Genomic DNA, 19246 nt, shown 5'->3' on the forward strand with positions numbered 1-19246 from the left:
CACCTGTCACTCCCGCCTGCCCCCCTCCCCCGCGCCCTCCATTCTCCACCCTCTCTCCGGGCCTGTGCCGCCTGCACTGCGTAGCTGGGAGGGGCAGAGGTGGAGGCAGGGCTGTGGACGGAGGCCAGCTGGGGTGTGTGCTTCTCGCCCGGTTCCCAGGACGTCCCAGGAAAACAGCTACCCTAGCGCACACCTCACAGATAAAGCCACCGTGGCTCAGAGAAGCCCAGCGGCTTTTGCTTTGGTGAACGCTGGAACCGCGCTCTTACCTCAAGGCACAGGCTGGGGGCAGCTGGCTTCAGCCACTGACCTTCACACCGTCTTCCATCGTACTTTCATAACTGGACGTTTTCGGTTGGCTGCTCTTTCAAGGGGGTTGCAAAGTGTAGATGAGCGGTCCTCCACCAAATCAGACGGAGCAGCGCCTTTTCATGATCAATACAGGGTGTCCCCAAAGTCTTACTGCAATTTTGAGCTATAAGACATTGAAAACTATAAGACACGGATGAATGAACTAGAAGAAGACACAAATGGAAACATGGTCCATGCTCATGGATTGAAAGAATTACTGTTAAAATGCCCATATTACTCAAAGCAATCTTTATAACACTTCCAATGACATTTTTTTTTTCACAGAAAGAAAATAAACAATCCTAAAATTTGTGTGGAACCACAAGACCTAGAATATCCAACGCAATCTTGAGGAGAAGGAACAAAGTTGGAGGCATCCTGCCTCACCTAAGACCCCTCCTTCTCCTTCCCAGAAGATCAGTGACTGCAGTATCAGACATCCAGGAAGGGGCTAACAGTTTACTCACTCACTCATGCAATTATTCTTTCGTATGATGGATGCTCCCCAGTCCCTGCCTGCGAGGTGTCAAGCAAGCCCTCTGCCTGCTGCCTGGTCATACACTGTTGACAAAACAGACTTGGTTCCTCCCCACGTGGGGCTCCTAAGTAGCCAAAGTGCGCTTCTGGAGATGGGGATCTAGGAAAAGCATCATTAAAGGGTGGGAAGAAGAAGCACTCGCACTGAGAGGAACACAACCCAATCCAAGCACATTTAGGAGAAGGAGAAGCAAACTGACAGGGCTCTGGGAAGCTGGTGCCGGCGCCTGAGCAGGAAGGGCCAGCAAAGGGAATGGGCGGGAATAGGAAATGGAACCGAGAAAGGGGCCCTCAGAACAAGAAAAGGAAGGTGTGAAGGAAGGGCACACAGAGGGGCCGGTCCTGCTAACAGGCAGCTGTAAACAGTACTCCCTGCTCAGCTCCTCGGCAAGCCCCACCCTCGTCCCCTTCCTGTTCCTCCCTGGCTGAATGAGGAGCTTGAGAAACGGCTCACTCCCAGGCCCCAGCACACCCTCCCTAGCTGAGAGAGCAGCCTGGCCAAGGTGAAGGTCAGTTTCTGGGGGGCTTCAGTGAGACCTGTAGGGGAGCTGGGGCTGGGTTCCTTCCGGGTCCCCACTGCTGGGACAGAGCGGCACACGCAGCAATCATCCAGCCGGACCACCAGGCAGCCACAGAACCGCAGTGGCAAACGGGGCATAATAGTGTGTCATGCCGAGTTTTTAAAAGCTGCCTCAACATCTCCCAAATGTGCTGTTTTCCTCAGAGCCCTCCTGTATGTGAAATAAGAACTAAAATTGCTGTCAGGCTCCAGGGTAGCTAGAGATTCCTCATCTGTTACATGGAAGATGAAGTTGGTTTTCAGACCAGAAGCATTTCACATACTACAAAGGGCTCTATCTCAGTCGGCATTCTTGGTCGCAAGCAGGAGATGAGCTCTGGATACCTCCCAACTTCAGCTCAGGCGATGAACTCACAGTTCATGAGTTCAAGCTCTGTGTCTCAGAGCCTGGAGCCTGCTTCAGATTCTGTGTCTCCCTCTCTCTCTGCCCCTCCCCACACTTTGTCTCTCTCTCTGTCTCTCAAACATAAACACTAAAAACATTTTTTTTAATAAAATAAAAAATAAAGTCTCTCGGGGGAGGTTCACAGAACCACCAGAATGATGAAGTAATGATGGCAGGAAAGGTGGACAGGAATCAAGACAGCTCTGCGGCATCAAAAAACAGAAAGCACAACACCATCTGGCGCCACAGGAATGCTCCTGCTGCCTTCACAAATGACACAAATATTGGAATGAGAATTCCAGTCCTTGGTGGGAGTGTCCACTGATCAAATCTATGTCAAAGGCCAGCATGGTAGCTCTCAAAGCAGAGAGCGAGCACATTTGGGCCCTCTGAATTCCAGAGTATTCTTATGAAGGGCGTTCCCCTCTGCATCCCACCCCCTGCTGCAGAAGGGGGTGAACACTGGCAGAAAAAAGCAAAAAAAAAAAAAAAAAAAAGCTGTCTACTACTGGCTCCATAAAACATAAGATCTTATTAATATAGATTGTCTTCTATATACATAAGCAAGGTGGTATGATAGGGAAAAATCTCAGTCCTACAGCAACAAAGGGTTAGGCTGAATCCTTCCGTGTTCCAATGCTATGGAGTGAAGGTGTGGCTCATGTGGGATCAGACTCTCCATCCATGGGAGTCTCCTAGGATGTAAGAATAGTACTGGATCTGGAATGAAGTCTTTCTCAAAGACTTAGTCTCAAACTCAGTTTGGGGCAATTCTTTTTTGCCCAGACTTCCTTGTTTATTAAATAGAGATAAAATCTGCCCTCCTATCTCAAGGATATTCCTAGAAGAATAAACATTATGTATGGGACTATGAGGACCTATATACTCTGGGTTTGTGCACCACCAGTCTCAAAGAGAATGTATTAATACACCTCAGTTAACTGTATCAGTAAAATGGGTATGTTTTAAAGTGCCTACCTCATGGTATCCTTATGAAAATTGAAAGAGTTAATACATATAAAGTGACTGGTACCATATGTGGTATAGAATATGTATTCAGTAAGTGGTAATTACTAAAGTAACTGTAGTATTATAGTTTTTCTTAGTGTTGCTATCCAGTGCTCAGGCAGGTGTTATACTGGGTACTAAAGAGAAAAAAGTTCAACATGCCTGCCTGAAGACAAATGGAATGATACAAATATTGCCCTGGTACGTGAATATTAAAACCCAGTTTCTCAGAGTTGGGACTGATTTGAGATGTGGAAAAGCTGTTTCCTCTACAGGCAGATATACTGCACCCAAAATGCCCCTTAGACATAAAACTGAACCTGAGTGTGGGAGTGATACTCCCAAAAGATGAAGCAAAAGAGGGAAAGGCCCCAGAGCGTCCTCCGGGGCACATACATGCAGGGCATGTTCCTTCTGCCTCGAGAGCAAGAGCTGGTGAGTGTGAGGGGTTTCTTTGGAGCTGATGGCTGGCTTCTTGTCAAAGGTCCTTTCCTCCCAAGCCTGCCTTAGTGCCAGCAGTGAGTCTCCTCATTCCCAGCCTCAGTTTCTCTGATACTTATTATGTCATACTTACTTGCTGCTCCCACTAATAAAGTTATGTATAACGTGACAAATTGTGTCTCTCCAAGAAAAATACAAACCCACTGAAGACAGGAACTGTGTCTTCGTCTTCTTGTCCCCAGAGGTCAGCACTGTGTCTTTTATTCAGTAAACGTGTGTTGGGTTCAGCAGAATGGTCTCGAAGTAAGAGTAGAAGCACCAAAACAGAGTTCAAACAGGCTGCCTCAAAGGAGTGTTTAAAATCCTGTAAACTTATAGCTCACAACTGATAAGCACCTGGAGGGCTAGTAATTCAATGAAAACCTCAGGACTCAGGGAGAGCATGGGGATCTAAGGTCTTCCTGATCCCTGGGGCAGGTAGCAATTCTCCTACTGGTCACTTACTACTTCTCTACGCATGTTTTGAATAACACAGAACAGTCCATCTAGAAGGGAGCTCTAGGGGCTATGAAGTTGCAACAAGCATTTCCCTGGAGGGCCTGGGGATGCCCATAGCTCCAGATGGAGCATGAAGAATGGAGAAAGCTTGCGTCTGGTTTCTGGTTACTCCGTTAGAGCTGAGCAATTGACATAACTCTGAAAAAGTTGCTGGAGACCCAGAGAGAGCAGTGAGTGAGTGACAGCAAGTAGCCTCTCTCCAGCAGCCAATGGCATTGGCCTTGGGGCTGCCAACATCCAAGATCCAAGGGGTCCCCTTCTTTCTCCAGAAAACGCCACTCTTAGGCCTTGTTTCCGCTCTCAACTATGCCCTACTCTTGTCCTTCTTTCTTACATGCATTCTCTTTCCTGTTACTGATTTCTCCCCTTTCCATCTGGTATCTCTTTCTCACGCAGGAGTTTTAACCTCTACTACAACTTCATGTCCAAAATATAGTCAGCCTTGTCAAACAGGAGAGAAGTCATGATGAAAACGGGATACAAAAAAGTTTCGCCTCTGTATAACCTGTGTGACCCATTTGAAATCAGGTCATTTTGGGGGCGCCTGGGTGACTCAGTCGGTAAAGCATTTGACTTCGACTCAGGTCATGATCTCGCAGTTTGTAGGTCTCACTGCTGACAGCTCGGAGCCTGGAGCCTGCTTCAGATTCTGCGTCTCCCTCTCCCTGCCCCTACTCTGCTCACACACTCTCTCTCTCTGTCTCTCAAAAATGAATAAATGTTGAAATCAGGTCATTCTGTGCATAAGCAGTATCATCCAGCCAGGACCCAGGAGACAGTGGGCCTAAATTGTTTTTGTTGCTGGGAAGAAAACCCTCAAAGTCATGCCGAAGGGTCTGTTACATACATATGTGATGGGATAGCAGGATTAAGAGGCTGTGCTCGTCTAGGCATTGTGAGAAGCAGATGCCAATACAAAATTAGACATGCAAGGATTTTATTAGGTAACTCTTGGAAGAAAAAATGAGGAGGGAGATGGAGAAGGTTGGGATAACCACCAGACTATGATGTAAGTCTGACACTAAAAAAAGAAAAGAGGGGAGGAAGGTTGAGTGAAAGCTTTCTCAATAGCTGTTTAGTCTGAAGAAGGTTCAACAAAGCTATCAAGCCAAAGTCAGCCACTAGGGGATACCTGTGTCTCCCAGGCAAAGCCAGCTTAATGAGAATATGACCTGCAGTCACAAAGGGCCCACACCTGGTTTAATGCTATGCTGCTGCCATCTTAAATTATTTTTTTAATGTTTATTTATTTATTTTGGGGGTGGAAGGGCAGAGAGAGAGGAGAGAGAGAGAGAGAGAGAGAATCTCAAGCTATGGCTGACAGCACAGAACCATACACAGGACTCGGTCCCATGAACCGTGAGGTCATGACCTGAGCAGAAATCAGGAGTCAAACAGTTAACTGGCTGAGCTATCCAGGTGCCCGGCCATCTTGAAATTCTTTTTAAAAATTTGAACAAGGGACTCTGGGCTTGCTTTAATATCCCTGCTGAGATCAGTCATTGACTAGGAGCAGTCCATAAGAAGCGTACTTTAGCAAAAATGTGGTGGCAGAATTCAGAGGGAAGTAGTTGGGGTCCTTGTTCAGTTATGTTCCCTATCGTTGGAGGGCTGTGAGGCATGGTCTCCTGGCCCCACAGATCTACTTCTCCACAGAGGTGCAGAGAGCAGCTCTTCCATGGGCCTCCTGGCCTCTCTCCTGAGAAACAATTCAGAAGAAGGCATTTACTGGATGAACTACAGTCCCTCAAGATCATCACAGTTGATCCCAAAGCCAGAGTGAACACTCACCTTCTCCCTTCTCTACCATCCATTCTAAACCCCCTTCAGCCTCAACTTCACCTTGGCAGGCCCTGGGGCTTCCCTGGTCGTGTGACCAGACCTTGTTCCTAAGGGGTCTGAACACCTGATAATCACACGTTCCCGTCTCAGGCTGGGCTGCTGCATGTGTCCCATTTACAGTTCTAATGGGGCAAGGGAGCATAGGAGGTGCCCACACGGATCACCTGAGTCCCACACACATTCCTCCTGGCCCCCTGCTGTGTAAAAGCAGCTTCCCTCCTCTTGATGATCAGGGTCAGTTACTCCTGCTAGTATAGCAACTCCTCTCTTGCCTGCTTGTCCCTGGACACAAAACTCCAAATTCAGCAGCCATAACTTCTCATTCAATGGGAACTTCATTGTGCCTCTGGGAAGGGTGGCTCCAACCATGGAGTACTTGGGACCACGACCCCCACATCCCATGCTCTGCCCAGAGCCATGCAGAGCCCAGAGTTTCAAGGAAAGGAAGCACAAATTCCCTGTGGGTCATTAGGGAGGATGGTAAATTACGCCATTCCTGCTTCCACCCCTTGGATTTCAGACCCTTGTATCCTTAGTGAGAACAGAGTACCATATGGAGGCGTCTGATTTAATAAATACACCATGTCCTGAAGGACAGAACTCCACCTTCTCAGAGTGCTTTCTCACGGCTGGAGCTTCAGTTTGCTTTTAGAAGGCCATTCCGACAATCTTTAAGACCGGTTCCTTCTGGGTGGTACAGTACATGATCTCATGGCCACGACCCACAATTCCACCTCCTCCACTTGACACAGATCTCCTGGTTCGATGCTCTGCTGAATGGGATTCCATACCTGTGGATGAGACATTCCTTAAGCCTCCAGAGACAAGTGTTGGCTGAGACTCTGTGGGCAAGGAAAACAGACATTCAATTTACAGTTTGTGGGGCACCTGTGTGGCTCAGTCGGTTACGCATCTAGCGGGCTCATGTTATGATCTCATGGATTGTGAGTTCAAGCCTCACATCAGGTGCTCTGCTGTCAGCACAGAGCCTGCCTTGGATCCCCTGTCCCCCCCTCTCTGCCCCTCCACTGCTCCCTGTCTTTCTCTCTCAAAAATAAACATTTAAAAAAACCTCCCACTTCCTATCACTAAACAGTCTGAGAGCTCTGGACCTCTTAGATATATAAGAGAAGATCACACTGATCCATTTCACCGATGACATCCTGCTGACTGGACAGGTTGAGTAAGCGAGGCTAGAATGCTACAGGTCTCAATAAGATGCATGCACTTCAGAGTATGGGAGAAAACTCTATGAAGAGTCAGGAATAGACCATTTCCGTGACATTTTTAGAGTTCCAGTGGCCAGGGGTATTCTGGGACATCCCCTTCTGAGATAAAAGACAAACTGCTGCATCATACAATCCCGTCACAAAGAAGGAAGTACAGTGCCTTGTAGATCTCTTTGTGTTCTAGAAGCAACACATTCCACTCCAGGGATATTTCTCTGGCACATATATTGGGTGACACAGAAGGCTGCCAGCTTCGAGTGGAGCTGAAGCAGGAAAGGGGTTGCAAAAGGTTCAACCCAGTGCTGCCACCCCTGCTAGCTGCCGCCATGATGTTCGGGGTGTCAACGGTGGGAAAAGATTTAGTATGGCCCCTGGATGGGACTGTGGCTCTAGTAGACCCATTGTAAACTGGACTTCATGCAGGACCTAATTTTTTACCAGGTCCTCACAGGCCCCCTTTCTAACAGGGGGGCCATGATGCCCCCTTTGGGTCTCTAGGATTCAGTGTTGACTAAGAACCTTTGTCCAATGGTCCTAGTGAACAATTACCCAAGTAAATGGCCATGGGTTCCTTTGAGGAAGGACGGGGGGATTGTCAAGGTCTATACAAGCCACAGTGTTGCAGGGTCCTTTCTCCAGACACCTCTTTAGTCAGTGGGTTCCAGATCTCAAAACTGACTCAAGTCTGGGTACTCAGCAAGAGATCATGACTTCTTCTTTTTTTAAATGTTTATTTTTGAGAAGACAGAGTGCAAGTAGGGGAGGGGCAGAGAGAAAAGGAGACACAGAATCCGAAGCAGGCTACAGGCTCTGAGCCATTAACGCAGAGCTTGACTCGGGAATTGAACCCACGATCCGTGAGATCATGACCTGAGCCAAAGTCGGACGCTCAATCGACTTGAGCCGCCCAAGCAACCCAAGAGATCATGACTTCATATTAAAGTGACTGTCACCAGCTTGTTGCTCCTCCAATTTTGCTTTAAAAAAAAAAAAAAATCAAAATAGATAAGGGATCAGCAAACAATGGCCCATGGACCAAACCAAACCAACTGCCTGTTTTTGTAAAGGAAGTTTTATTGAAGCACAGCTACACTCATTTGTTTACATATTGTCTATGGGAGCTTTTGTACTACAACAGCTGTGTGACCTACAAAACCCGAAATATTTACACTATAGCCCGTTACCCACAAAGTTTGCTGACTCCTGTTATGGATGCTAATAAGCTGCACCCTTGTTGACTATCTGCCTATTTTGTGCCTAGATGCGAAGTTGACACGAAGGCCCGTTAACCATCTCCACAATGTGCTGCCAGTAAAGCCCATGGATTGCCCCTAACCTGGCCTTTTAGTGAGTAAGGGAAGTCTGGCCTTGGGGCTTTCAGCAGTTAAGGGCCAACCCCTGGCCCTCTATTGATCTTCCCCTGTGCTAACACACTCAACACACTCAGTTTATAATCACTTCTCAGAACCTCCACCATCCCTGGCCCGTGAAACCTCTTAGTGATGCTGGTGCCCCTCTCACCAGTGCATTTTGATGACTTGGTGGTGTGTCCTGTGCTCTCTCGTGGCACATATTCTCTGCCGCGTCTTTTGGCCTTACGTGATATAGCCTTTCCTGTATGCCCACTTATGCCAACCTCTTTACTCCTTCTTGTCTAACCTGCCAGAATGAAGAAGAAAAGGAAGGAATTTGGACAGGTGGGGAGGATCCTAAACTTCAGAACTGAGTAGAACTTCAGTGAGGCCCATGGGGAGTCCTTTAGCCAAAGCTGACCGTCAGAGAAGTCCCATGCTTCCCAGGAGCCGGCCAGGGGTGAGGAGCTGCCCATGGGAAGCCTGCCGTGGTGCAAATGCAGATGGGCCTCGGAAGCACCACAGCGGGGGCCCCGGCTCAGTGATGGTCCCCGCAGATGGAGGCGTGTGAGGTGCGTTCTCATGGCCACGATGGGAACCCTCGCTTAAGGCGGACGTGACGCAGCCTGATTGAATTGCCAGTCTGCATCCTTAACATCAGGTCTGACTTGTAAGGTGGCACAAGCTTCTGAGTGTGACAGCTCTCCTGGGAGAGCAGATGAGTTGGTAGGATTAGAAACGTCCAGGGTGCACTGCAGAGGCAAGGTGACTCATTGTGCCTCACCTCCTCCCCCTCCCATTAGACTTTTATACCATCATAATCCAGACCGGAAGGGGGCATCCGCCCTCAGCTACAAGCAAACAAGCCATCTCTTCTCTGCCCCCACCCCCGTTCTGACAGGCTAAACTTATGGATCACAGGATTTTTGTGAGGCCCAGACTGCAAGGTAGTTAATGGCCAGAAACATCTCATCTGAGATGAATTCACTTCCCTGGATGCTGCCACTCCACTGAACAAATACACTTGCCATTACTGAGCAAAATGATGGCCCAGGAACCAATGCTTCCTTGACAGGCACAGAATACAAGGTGTCTTATACTGTTAATTAGTGTTGGAAACATATTAGGGGTCACCTCCAGGCTGCACGTTCACCCCTAAGGGAAACTGAATTACTTAGGGCCTCCAGTGAGAAAACGGGGATTCTAACTCTACCTGTGCTCTTCCCCCAAAGCTCTTAAGGTACAAAACAGATAGAGCTGAGTGGTAGGCTGCAGATCCAGAAATGCAGGCTCAGCAAGGCCTCATCAAAGATAGCTTTCTTGGGGCGTCTGCATGGCTCAGTCAGTTAGGCGTCCAACTTCAGCTCAGGTCATTATCTCATGGTTTGTGAATTCGAGCCCCGCTTCGGGCTCTCCGTTGTCAGCACAGAGCCTGCTTCGGAACCTCTATCTCCCTTTCTCTCTCTCTGCCCTTCTCCAGCTCGTGCATGCTCTCTCACTCTCAAAAGTAAACATTAAAAAAAAAAGCGTTCTTGAGGTGGCGGTGGTAACAGCCATAATGGGAATGGCCTGGTCACACTGGAGTCGTTCATTTCTCCTAGCAGCATGGCTTGTCTTCTGTCAACTCCAGCATCGTCATCACATCAAGGCAAGGCCCCCGAGCCACATCCCATCCAGATCCAGTCTCTCTGCTGCTTGTTTTTGAGGGGTGTGGAGCTTCACGGTCAGTCTAGAATTAAAACAACCTTGCAAGAAATCGAAGACTTCTGTGAATTCTTACCATTTGGCTTGCCCACTCGGCTTGCTCCCAACAGAGGAACTCATGCCTCCTCCACTTCTGTTCTTCCTGTATTGTCAGAATCGATTAAGGGAATTAGCAGATGAAGTGGTACATCCATTGAACTCCCCATCATCGGTATAGTTTTATCACAAGAGTTAAAGTAAAACTCTTAAGTTCTAGCATTTAATCTCTGTTTCTAGGGTCTCCAGCCCAAGATAGTTCCCCAGCAATGGGGTAGCTTTGGGCGTTTCCCTGAACGAAACCCCAGCTCCACCACCTACTCTCATCTGTAATGCAGCCAGAAGAATATGGCGTTATGGTGATCACCTTCTGCTACGGCACCTGGCATGTACCAGATGCTCCACAGAACTGGGGCTCTGAATGTTAGGCTTGAGAATGAGCTGCAAATATACTGGGATTAGCAATCCAGCCAGAGATGAGACTACTCTAAGAAATTGAACCAAACAAGAAAAAAAAAAAAAACCTCAATAAGCAATGAGAACAGATGTACGGCTGATGGCGGGACTGCATCTGGGAACTGGTCATCGGCATCTTCCTGAATTCCTGGATAAGCAGGCAGGGAGATACATACACTCCTAAGTAGCATCCTTATTATTAAATTAGATGATGCATACTAAAATACTTTGAAAAATACAAAATGTTAGAGCAACCTGAAAGACGACAATGTTAGGGGCTTCTAGTTACAACAAATAGAGATTTGTTAAGGTTACCTCGTAAGTGGGAAAGGTAGGAAAAGGGAGGGTGGTATTGTAAGATATCCGTGGAAAATAGTAAACTTAGTTCAGAAATCAAATCCTGTGGGAACCCAAGAAAAGTCTAGCACCTAGGTCATACAGAGCCTTCTACAGGAAAATGCTCAGGATCCAAGGCATGTTGAGGACTCTGATGACCTCATCCCCTTTCAAGAAGTGGAGTTTCATGATTCCCTACTACTCCTCATTTGACACTTGGCTGTTCTCTGCTTCTGTGTCTTTTTATTAAATCCTAAAGGGCTGATTCTGAGTATTCTAATGCATATTCCCGAGGCAATCATCAACTAAGCTAATGAGAGTCTATGTAGTTTCCATTTAGGCAAAGTTTTTAATGCCAGGCTAATTTTTCACCAACTGGCCTATAGGTTGGCTGCCCTTGGGCCAGGTGCCCATCCCAGATCCTATCAGCTGAGGTTCTGATGTAGAGGTTCAGGGGAATGAAAACATAGAACTTTCCCACAGCAAGATCTTTTGTCTGGAATGTTTTTCTTAGAACAGGATGCTGAGGTATGGTTGATGACAGATTACACGACTGGAGAACAAAAAAAGCCCTCAAGCCCACCATCAAACTAAAAGACTCAGGGTCCGTGGCTGGCTCAGTCAGTAGAGCATATGACTCTTAATGTGGGGGTTGTGAGTTCAAGCCCCATATAGGGGGGTGGATTGTACTTAAAATAATTCTTTTTTAAATCTTAAAAAAAAAACACAGAAACTAAAAGACTCAAAAAGTTTTAAAAAAATGTAGTTTTAAACTTTATCAGCTGTTTCACACAGATTACTTTGAAACACCTCACTGTTTAAACGAAAATTAAGACCATACAGAAAATCATAACTTACCTAAAACTATAGTCAAAAACACTTAGGCCAAATTTCATCAAACGGAGACACTAGAATTTATATAACTAGGGGAGCAAAAAGCACCACAAGATGGCAGCATCATCCCATCTGTGCTTGATCAGATTAGAAATCTGAGAATGTGCTCTCTGTCCAGCCTGCTCTAAAACTGCCCACCTTCTTCCTTGAAGTTATTTTTAAGGGACTGGAACAGCCCGTAGCTGATAGAGAAAGTATAAATCTAAATGGTACATTCATGATCTCTGAGCTCATTTGATTCCCAAGGTCTTAAAACTGGCCATCACTAAGTGAATTAATAGAAGCAGGTACCATGGATTATCAAAGGATTATAGGCTCCAAAGGCATGTTTGATTGCAGGAATTTAATCTTTTTATTATAATATTCCATATCCGATATTATGCAATCCAGCTTTTTATTATAGCTGTTTTTAATATCTGCATCACTCTCTCCTACAGACTCAATTCAGTCTCTTAACTGAGGTTAATTTTATGTGGCAACCTGGCTAGATCACGATATCTAGATATTCGGTCAAATGCCAGTCTAGATACAAGAGTATCCTCCATAAGTGGGTGGCCCTTAATTAGTTGAAAGCCTCGAAAGAGAAACACTGAGGTCCTCCAAGGAAGAGGGAATTCCCTCCAGACTGCCCTTGAACTCGAGCTGCAACACCAGCTCTTCCTTGGTTCTCCAGTCTGCCCTGAAGATTTTGGAATTACCAGCCCCCATAATCATATGAACCAATTCCTTAAAACAAATTTCTTTCTCCTCTCTCTCTCTCTACACACACACACACACACACACACACACACACACACACCCCCACTCTATTGGTTCTGTTTCTCTGGAGAACCCTGACTAATTAATATACACCAACCGTAGACCATGGTCTACTACTCCACCATGGAATAAAAAGATGACCACGAAGTATCCTTGATCTTGAAGAGACTTGTGAGCACACAACTAATACTGTAAATGCCAAATGTATTAACTACTATAGAACACAAAGAATAAAGGAAGCCTTCAGGAAGCAGTTTGAAAAACCATAAATAGACATTTGAGTTGCAAAAAATGAATAGGTGTCTCAACAGGTAAACATTACAGAATGAAGGATCCGAGGCAGCAGAAACCCTGTGAGCAAAAATCAACACGTAAAAAGGGGCAAAATAAGCACCAGGACCCCTGTGTGGATATGTGACATCGAGATACTACAACATCCAACAGTTTGTGAGCTCTATTTTGTTTTCATGTGGACATCATAAAACCTTCTAACATAAAGCCAGAAACATCTATCCCAACCTTATAGCTTAGGAAACTGAGGTACACAGGGGTTAGGCAAGTCCAAGGCCCTCCAATCAGAAATAGAAACCACAGCAGTCTGACTTCAGAGTCCACAATCCTAACTACTGTGCTACTGAGGCCCTCCATACCTGAGTTTTAGGATCAAAGCAGAGGCCAGGAATGTTCAAGTCTAGATACACATCAAATTTTTGTTACTTAGTATTCCCTTGCACAGCGTTCAATATACTTTTCGACTGTCCTTTCCAAAGTCCAAATAAAAGTGAAGCCAGAATAGGTGGAGTGAGCAACACTCATACGCACTCAGACATTTTCAACCCCGACCTTATCCAGATTTGAGCCCTGCACGCCTCCTGAAGCACATTGAGAATAGAGTGTCTTTATGATCTAAACCTGAATGAACAGCTAGCTAGAACCTTCCCTCCAATTTACAATGAAGTGACAGTAGGGGGCGACCTTAATCTAAATAGGTGGATATTATTAATTTATTATTCTGTACATGCCTATCAACTTCCCTTATTTTCAGGCTACACAGGTCTGCAGAAGATGCATTACCTCCCCTTCTACTTCAGTCTTGGCCTTTCCTTTTCTCTTTTTTTTCCAATTCATGACATACAGCTACTCAAAACAATCTTATCACTCTCACACTGCCAATTTTCCCGATTTTCTCTTTCAGTGCCCTTCCTTCACATTGTGTTTTTTGAAATTTTTGCTTTAAGAGCTTTTTAAACTAGCCGTTAAAGCTGTCTTGACTTGACTACTCTCTTCACTCTCTTAATGGCTTTGAAATAAACCTACTCTCACCCAAATGCTAACCTGAAGACCAGATGGCATCTGGCCACATGCATGCAAAATAGAGCTAAAACAGTATGAACATGCAACAAAACAAATCTTAAACATCTGAGTAATCTATATAAACACAGTCTTTGAACAAATATACAATACAGGAACTATCAGGGTGCCTGACAGTCTCAGTTGGTAGTGCATGCAACTCTTGATCTCTGGGTCTTGAGTGAGTTTAAAAAAAAAAAAAAAAGTAAACTATCTTCTTCCAAAAGGAAAATCTAGAAACTAAGTAACTTTTTTCTAAATATATGCACAGTGAGGTTTGGAGGTTTAATGATTAAGAATCATTGCTTTGAAGGAAATTTTAGATGTATATAAAACAGTCTAATGAAATCTACAGATCCAATCCTGGGAAACACATAGAAATTCTATGAGAGGTTTATGAGAGTTCATGTCCCCTCCAAAGGCCATCCACAGAAGTCCAAGGACTCAGATAAAAAAATTAAAATATTTATTTATTTTTGAGAGGGGGATGGGGGATAGGACAGAGAGAGAGAGAGAGAGAGAGAGAGAGAGAGAGAGAATCCCAACCAGGTTCCACACTGTCAGCAGAGAGCGGGGCTCAAACCCACAAACGGTGAGATCATGACCTGAGCTGAAATCAAGAGTCAGATGCTTAACCGACTGAGTCACCCAGATGCCCCCAAGTTAAAAAAATTTTAAACCTGACCTAAAATATCCTATTAATTGGAAATTTCCATTATTTATAGGCAATTCATGCAGGGATCCTTATAAAGCACTTCCTACCAAATCATTAAAAGTTGTAGTTATTATTTCTATTCTCAAATAGTAAATAACTTTATAAAGTGGGGTTATTTCACCCAGATTCTTTTCACAACACTTTCTGTCACCTTTCTGAAAAGGATTTCATGAATGAACCACTCATTGTGTGATACAATCTACAGAGAACATTAAGAGGAAGATGACAGGAGAGGAAAGCAAAGGAGTGAAATGTTTAAAATAATAAACATAAAGGGAAGTATACAGTGCTGTATACAAAACGGTGGATAAATGACATGGGATTATTCAGAGACTTTTTTTTTTTATTAAATGTGTAAAAAGTAGTCCTCATTGTACAAGTTCAAAATCAGACAAATGTACAAGGGTGTATAACTGGCATATTTATAAACTGTATCCACCCCAAAACTCACTGCAGACACAATCTATATTACATTCAATGTCTGCATCTTCACCTAATACCTACTACAAAGTAAATACAAAATTAACTCTCATCATTTTAGTTCAGTACATACGTGATATAATTCAAAACAAAGGCAATTTTTTTCAACCAAAAAACCAACCCAAGTAACAATTTATTTATTATATTGTGCAAAAATACAGCAGACTACTAGAAGGATTCCATTTAGGTTTAGTCAGTAAGATATGTTTTGTGCTACTGAAATACAGCTCAAGTTTTAGATTGTAATTACCAAAATTAACAGTACTTCTGATTTACAACTGACCTAGAAATAGTGGTTGCTAATATATGTCCTTGACATTTTAAAAAATCTTCAAATCTTAAATACAATCCTAAAAGTGTATGTGCCTTGTCACTCATTCAATAAACATGATTTATTTTAATGCAGGTTGCAAAAGTTCAATTAATTAACCAGAATTCTATATCTATTTCCTACCTCCTATCTATTTCAGTCTTTAATCTGACTTTCTATCAAAAGCAGTTGAGAATTTATTTTGTAAGATTAATCCCAAGAGTTATTGGGTAGTTTTTAAGCTACTTCATTCCTTATAAATATAAATCACTAGACAGTCTAGACCAGTGGTTCCCTGCATCAGAATTATATGGGGAGCTCTTTAAAATGTGCATGGGACCCACCTCAGAACTAATGAGTAGGAATCTTCCAGAATGTCTGTTTTGCTTAAGTTCCCAGGTGATAGTGGCATACAGCCTAGTGTGGGAACCTCTGACCTAGACCACTAGACCAGTGGGTCTCAACTTTTAAGGTACATCAGAATCACATGGGGAAACATTTAAAAAAAAAAAAAAAAGGCAAAACAAACAGATTTGCTTCAGCAGATTGAGAGTGGTGTTGTCCAGGAGCCAGCATTTCAAATGATCAAGGCAGCTGGCCCATAAACACTCTGAGAGACAATGCAGAGCCTTTACAGAGGAGTTCATTCAGCAATTTAGGTGACACTGTCCTGCAAGTGCTAATAATCTTGCCCTCGGCAGTTTTAGCTAGTGTTTGAGGGCAAATGTAGTCTTTTAAAATAAAATATATTTATATTCTCAATATAAGGTCAAAGTCAAGTAAATTGTGACATCATAATTCATTCATTAAAGAGAACAGCTTTCCAACAAACTGTGTAAATCTTCAAACAGACCAGTTTTCCGGCTATTTTCCTGCTAATTGCAGTTTTTAGCAATTAGCTTAAATCTAATGCCCTCTCCATCATTAATTAGCCTGATAGGAGATCAGAGGTAGTGATTCCAGCTTACCAAAAATGTAATAGAGACTATAAAAGATACATATTCTAAACATACACCTTGATAGGTTCTGTACAGTTTCTATGTAATATAGATTGGAGACCAGTTTGATATTAAATACTACTAAAACAATTAATAATATACTCTTAGTTTTAGAAAATGAAACTTCCTAATATTTCCCTCATATAAGTTCCTACTGAAAATACTGAGGGGAAAAATCTAGAAAACACTAAAGGTATCATGCTGCCTCTTTCGTGAAGAAGCTTTTGCTAATTTTCCACCATTCTTGTCATTATCTATAACATGGGTAGTGGGTATAAGTATCATTCTACTTGAAGAATTTCTTTTAAAGCAAAGAAAATGTAAGGCCACGCAGCCAATCAGTGGATACACAGAGCTAGCAGTCAGAAGTTCCACTTGGCAAGTTGGACTCCTATCTTATCGACTTGGCAACTGTATCTCAGTGTGATGACTCTTACTAAGTATCCTACATATTTAAGCATATTTGCATGTGTGACAGCTCTACCGTCCCTGCCAAACTTACTTTAGGGGTAGAGATAATCTACTCTCAATGCAGACAACATGTAAGAACTAAAGAGCAACAACACTAGGAAGCAGACAGTGTATATGGTTAGTGGAATCTATCTGGAATATTGCCCACCTGTCTGATGTCTAAGATGCTATTATTTCCTGTTACGAATTTCTCCATTATGTTCTTCACAAAGGCTTACACCATCTCTTCTCTATGGGCATAAGTGATTAGACAGCTGGCATTTCTTCTGAACCAAGCAATAAAAAAGCAATTACCAAAAACCAGGACTGTATTGCCCTAAAGGCAAGTCATTCCATATAAGAAACGGAATCTTTTCAATCCACACTTCTCAAGAAGCTAAAGACTTCATACTAGTTTTTAATCACTTAGAGTCTAGACTATAAAACAACCAAACCATTTTCCGGTTGATAAATAACGCAAAGTGAAAATAACAAATTTAAAAATGATGCAAAACAGAAGTTGAAAAGCCACATTCAAAGATTTAAACCGAGTGACATTATGTCTTCTACTTGGGGAAAAAAGCTTCTTGATAGCAGAAATGAAGATGCGGAGACAGCCCTGCTGGGAAAAGGCCTGCACAACACGAGCCAATGGTGTAAGGCACTACCTTCACTCCAGTGCACACCTAGGCCGCCCTGCGTGCAAGCAACGTGGGGCAGGGGAGGAAGAACAGACACACTCAGCTTCTCAGGTCCTCTTTGCTGGTTTGGCGGTTAACTGCTTTTCTCGTTCAAATTCCTTCTCACGTTGCTGCTCCTTTTCCAGCTCTTCTTTTTGCCTCTTCTGCTGCAGTTTAAGTGCTCTTTTCTATGTCAAACAAATTCAAAATCAAAAGCATAATCAAGGCTTATCTGTTGTGGCCTAATTTAAAAGTAGCAGTGCTTTGACTTGAAGTAATCCATAGGCATTACTAAATTTCATACCTAACTTTTAAGTTTGTTCTGGGTAATTTACTATCCTCCTTAATATAAAAAAAAAAATTGAAATTTCTTACTCCAAACTCTTACTGAATGAAAACTCCAAAGACAATGAAAATATGAGCTCCTCAGCCCACCTATTAGTAGAAAAGCCCAGAGTAGGGTTCCGAAGAATATGTTTTAAAGGAACACAATTTGCCATGAATTATGTTATTGTATATGGATACATAAGAAGTCGGAAAATGAATATTTGAAAAAACAATCAAACTTCCACTTCTAGAAAGAATGTGAAACAATTTTCAACTCACTTTTAACTTCGATGTCTTTTCATGAAGCATCAGCATCTCTTTTCTTATATTCACCAACTTAGCATGATAGTGTTTAGCTTCAGTGAACTAAACATGGAAAAGAAAATGGAAAGTCAAGTTAAAATAGGCCTAAGTTTTTTAAAAAGGGAAAAAAATGGACTGAAACAGTAAAATGGATGAATAATAAATTACTGTTCATTCTGTCTAAATTGGCCACATTTTTTAAAGCCTTGTATCTCCACATTTTAATTCCAAAATTCAAATTTTATTTAAGCCTTTAGTAGATATTTGAAAACACTTGATTCAGTTCAAATTGATTAAAAAAGAGTTACTAAACATAAAATAGACATTTACATTGTGTACAGGTAACACTGTGCTTTAAAAACATGCAATATAACCCTACAATTTTAGTCAGACTCTCTGATAATGCTAGGAGTTTCATTTGAGAAAAAGTACAACACTCTCCTGTCCTTCCACAGGAGAACCTGAGCAGGGTACACAGACAACCAAGGTGAAGTGTGCGCCCGTCAGGAAAAACCTGGCTGTGGTCAGAGAATCCCGGGAGGGCTGTGGACAAATCCGTCATGTTCCGTGGGCTTCTAAAGTGAGACCAAGCAGAACCACCTCTGTAGGGACACTCTCCTTCCCAAGCCCTGGTACGTACAGACTTTTCCATCTCAGCCAGGGATGGGAGAGAAAGAAAAAAGCACCTCGTTCTCAGGAGCCAAGGTTAACAGAGAAGACCAGGTAACAGAATGAGGGGAGTGTCGGGATAGAAATTTGCAGCCTTCGTGTATCTACAAGTAAAGCCGGAGTCTGATGAACTCTAGAGCTTCCAGACCCACTTCCTCTCTCTCTGGGCCTCATAGTTTTCAGTTCCTGAATGGTGAGCGAACCACTTGGGCTGAGAGAGGAAAGCACAGGAAGACTTAAGTTTCTGCCCCTTCAGACTGAAGCAACACTATTACATCTGCTTGGTTCATTCATTTATCTTTTATTCACTCAGCAAATATTTGTTCTGGTGCAATATGAACTTAGTGGGGAAGTCACATGTAGGTCAGCACAGCCTTGTCCACCTCCTTCACAACAAGTCAGAAAACTGATAGAAGACTTTGTATTTACCACCCCAGGTTTCTGCCTAATGCGAGACAAGATGGGCTTGTTTTTGATTGTAACAAAGGGAAAAAAT

The 19246-nt window shown here is 43.5% G+C and overlaps 2 protein-coding genes across 7 annotated transcripts in view; both read right to left on the bottom strand.

The window, feature by feature from the left end:
- SQOR (sulfide quinone oxidoreductase) overlaps positions 1-1085 on the bottom strand; it is a 50308-nt gene extending 49223 nt beyond the window's left edge. The window contains exons 1-2 of the mRNA XM_077764470.1: positions 823-1085; positions 270-475 (exon numbers count right to left, since the gene is read on the bottom strand). The gene's annotated coding sequence lies outside the window, so the exon portion shown is untranslated. The remainder of the gene's footprint in view (positions 1-269; positions 476-822) is intronic.
- A 4300-nt stretch (positions 1086-5385) lies between these two features.
- BLOC1S6 (biogenesis of lysosomal organelles complex 1 subunit 6) overlaps positions 5386-19246 on the bottom strand; it is a 136316-nt gene continuing 122455 nt past the window's right edge. Inside the window, exons 4-8 of one of the 6 annotated variants that reach the window (XR_013335218.1) lie at positions 18058-18144; positions 17440-17639; positions 10064-10129; positions 6309-6493; positions 5386-5559 (exon numbers count right to left, since the gene is read on the bottom strand). Coding sequence is in view for 2 of the 6 variants with exons in the window: in XM_077764475.1 (XP_077620601.1) it covers positions 17520-17639; positions 18058-18144 (207 nt within the window). In the remaining 4 variants the exon portion in view is untranslated. Of the gene's footprint in view, positions 5560-6308; positions 6494-10063; positions 10130-14855; positions 17640-18057; positions 18145-19246 lie in introns of those variants that run through there. The other 5 variants (XR_013335219.1, XM_077764475.1, XM_077764474.1 and 2 more) reach the window with 5 other exon arrangements.

This window comes from Crocuta crocuta, unplaced genomic scaffold, assembly GCF_008692635.1.
Source record: "Crocuta crocuta isolate KB4526 unplaced genomic scaffold, BGI_CrCroc_1.0 scaffold102, whole genome shotgun sequence".
Taxonomy (NCBI): domain Eukaryota; kingdom Metazoa; phylum Chordata; class Mammalia; order Carnivora; family Hyaenidae; genus Crocuta; species Crocuta crocuta.